This window comes from Hordeum vulgare, chromosome 5H, assembly GCF_904849725.1.
Source record: "Hordeum vulgare subsp. vulgare chromosome 5H, MorexV3_pseudomolecules_assembly, whole genome shotgun sequence".
Classification (NCBI taxonomy): domain Eukaryota; kingdom Viridiplantae; phylum Streptophyta; class Magnoliopsida; order Poales; family Poaceae; genus Hordeum; species Hordeum vulgare.
In genome coordinates, this window is record NC_058522.1 from 208,677 (window position 1) to 211,891 (window position 3,215).

Here is a 3,215-nt window from a genome sequence, read left to right on the forward strand (position 1 = left end):
GTTGGGCCATCTGAGTAGATGGCAGCTCGGGTATCCGTCTGAATAACAAAGTTATGTCCAAGTAGATTGGTAACTATGAGATTTCACATTGTTATTTGTGGGTCCCGCATAACTAGGAATGTACCCTTCGTGGGTCTACCTAGCTATTATATATGTCCTCAAACCAGAGCAAAAGACGATGTTCCATACGACCTTTCCCGCTCGCATGTGCGGCTGTATGGACTGCCAACGAAGGTGCCCGATCCACCTGAACAACCTTTATAAATGGTCTGAAGCCAAATGAGCAACAGAACATCGCCGCACAAGCAAGTCATTGTCATCTTCACATTTCCCATCTCCATCAACCCTAGGCGCCGCCATTTAACTTATGATGAAGAATGACATGCATAGATGTTGGTGTGGTATGGCTGCATGTTTAGAAGAAAAAAAATGTAGCTATTTAAGAATATATTGGATATAATGATATGAACAAGGACCTTTGATGTGCATACACACCTTATATGAAGAAATAGAATAGTAAGTAAATGAAAGTAAAATTAATCTGATTTTTATTGTAACAAATTTGAACTTCCATTGCACTTGTAAAAAAAATTCACAAAAGAAAAAAAAACACCGTCGACTTATTTTTGTAAATTTTTTTTGCCAAGATAGTGTGAATAGTGATCTATACATAATAGCATATTTTTGTCCTGAAGTGAAAAATAACATTTTAGTATATAAGAATTTATATACTAGTGCAAAAGAAAGCCATTTTTTATCTAGAAAAAACTCGTAAACTTTTTTGACTTTTGAAAAAACCTCATATATATCAAGAGTACATAGACCGACCGAGGAACCAAATGAAATTTCTTGGTGTGGAGGTGAAAAACGTACGTATATATGCATATATAGTGGGAAGGGAACGTAACTGCATGCTCAGGAAGGAAGGAAAGAGAAGAAGAAGAAGGTAAAAAGTGAAAAGAGGGTTGGCGATGGATGCATGCATGCATGTACTCGTATTGGATTTGTGAGGCTGAGGACCCTCTCCTAGCTTTAGCTTGGCGTTCGTTCGGTTTCCATGGATGCGACGAGTGCGGGCCTCCGCTTCCACCCCCCATAAATACTACCTTGTCTCGTACCCATCCTTCACAGAATCGAAGGCTTCCTCCATCAATTGTTAGATCCATCTTCGCAACAAGACAAACAACGTACAAGAGAGGAGGAGGAGGAGGAGGAGGAGGAGGAGTCGGGCCGTCCGGAGAAAGAAGAAAGGAAGGAAGAAGAAGATGGCCGACGGCGAGGACATCCAGCCGCTGGTGTGCGACAACGGAACCGGTATGGTGAAGGCGGGGTTCGCCGGCGACGACGCGCCGCGGGCGGTGTTCCCGAGCATCGTGGGGCGGCCGCGGCACACGGGCGTGATGGTGGGCATGGGGCAGAAGGACGCGTACGTGGGCGACGAGGCGCAGTCCAAGCGTGGCATCCTCACCCTCAAGTACCCCATCGAGCACGGCATCGTCTCCAACTGGGACGACATGGAGAAGATCTGGCATCACACCTTCTACAACGAGCTCCGCGTCGCCCCCGAGGAGCACCCCGTCCTTCTCACCGAGGCTCCACTCAACCCCAAGGCCAACCGTGAGAAGATGACCCAGATCATGTTTGAGACCTTCAACACCCCCGCCATGTACGTCGCCATCCAGGCCGTCCTCTCCCTCTACGCCTCCGGACGAACCACCGGTACATACATCATCTTCTTCCCCCTTCTTCTTCTTCTTGTTGATTGATTCCATGCATGCAATGACGATGACGATTCCAATATTAGGTATCGTGCTGGACTCTGGTGATGGTGTGAGCCACACGGTGCCCATCTACGAGGGGTACGCGCTGCCGCACGCCATCCTCCGACTGGACCTCGCCGGACGCGACCTCACCGACCACCTCATGAAGATCCTGACGGAGCGCGGCTACTCCTTCACCACGACGGCGGAGCGGGAAATCGTGCGGGACATGAAGGAGAAGCTCTCCTACATCGCCCTCGACTACGACCAGGAGATGGAGACCTCCAAGACCAGCTCCTCCGTGGAGAAGAGCTACGAGCTGCCCGACGGCCAGGTCATCACCATCGGCGCCGAGCGCTTCCGCTGCCCCGAGGTGCTCTTCCAGCCATCCTTCATCGGGATGGAAGCCGCCGGGATCCACGAGACCACCTACAACTCCATCATGAAGTGCGACGTGGACATCAGGAAGGACCTCTACGGCAACATCGTCCTCTCCGGAGGAACAACCATGTTCACCGGCATCGCCGACAGGATGAGCAAGGAGATCACCGCCCTCGCGCCCAGCAGCATGAAGATCAAGGTCGTCGCCCCGCCCGAGAGGAAGTACAGTGTCTGGATCGGAGGATCCATCCTTGCCTCCCTCAGCACCTTCCAGCAGATGTGGATCGCCAAGGCCGAGTACGACGAATCCGGACCATCCATCGTCCACCGGAAATGCTTCTAGAACCCTTCATCCATCGTCCATCTCCCCCTCCCCTCCCCTGCATCATCATCGTCATCGTCATCGTCGTCGTCATCACCACCACCACCAACACCATCATCATCACCAAACAATACAAAACAAAAGTAAAGGCGCGCCGATCATGGGAACATCACTACTGTGGTACTGCCGGGGCGCCCGCTCGATCGACCACGTCTCATCGTCGTCGATGATCCTCTTTTTGTTTCCCTTTGTTTTTTTTCTTTCTTGACAATCTTTTTACATAAATCATCTTCTTTCCTTTTTGTTTTCTTACTTCCATTGTAATTAATTGGAGATGCTATCCATGCATTCAATTCCATTGTCATTTGTTTTGTGGATGACGTGCACTTAAGCGGTATGCTTGAATTCAATCTAATCTAAAGGCCGGCTAGCGGCCGAGATGATTACTATTGATTTTGATAGAATGGCTGCCTTCTCTTATTTTCAAAACTCGTAAGGAAAAAATAAATGGATCTTGTCATGTACTAGTGCAGTTGGGAACTTCATTGCATGAATATCTAGTTTCATATCTAGTTAATTAACATCCAAATTTTCAAAACTAAGAGGTAACAATTTGGTGGAACGTCTTATGTTTGTTTACAAAGGGGCTACTAAATACTGGTAGTATATCTGAACTTTTCAAAACTCACAACTTGTAATTTTCTTTGCGATGTGTACTAAATATTCAAATGAATTTGTGGATGACGTACACT

General features: G+C 48.0%; 1 protein-coding gene across 1 annotated transcript; it reads left to right on the forward strand.

The window, feature by feature from the left end:
• The first annotated feature begins 1,127 nt into the window (after nt 1–1,127).
• LOC123399877 (actin-1-like) lies at nt 1,128–2,917 on the forward strand. Its single transcript, XM_045094261.1, has 2 exons — nt 1,128–1,719; nt 1,805–2,917. The coding sequence occupies exons 1-2, from the start codon at nt 1,266–1,268 to the stop codon at nt 2,482–2,484; spliced, it is 1,134 nt and encodes a 377-aa protein (XP_044950196.1). The 5' UTR covers nt 1,128–1,265; the 3' UTR covers nt 2,485–2,917.
• Nucleotides 2,918–3,215: the final 298 nt, after the last annotated feature.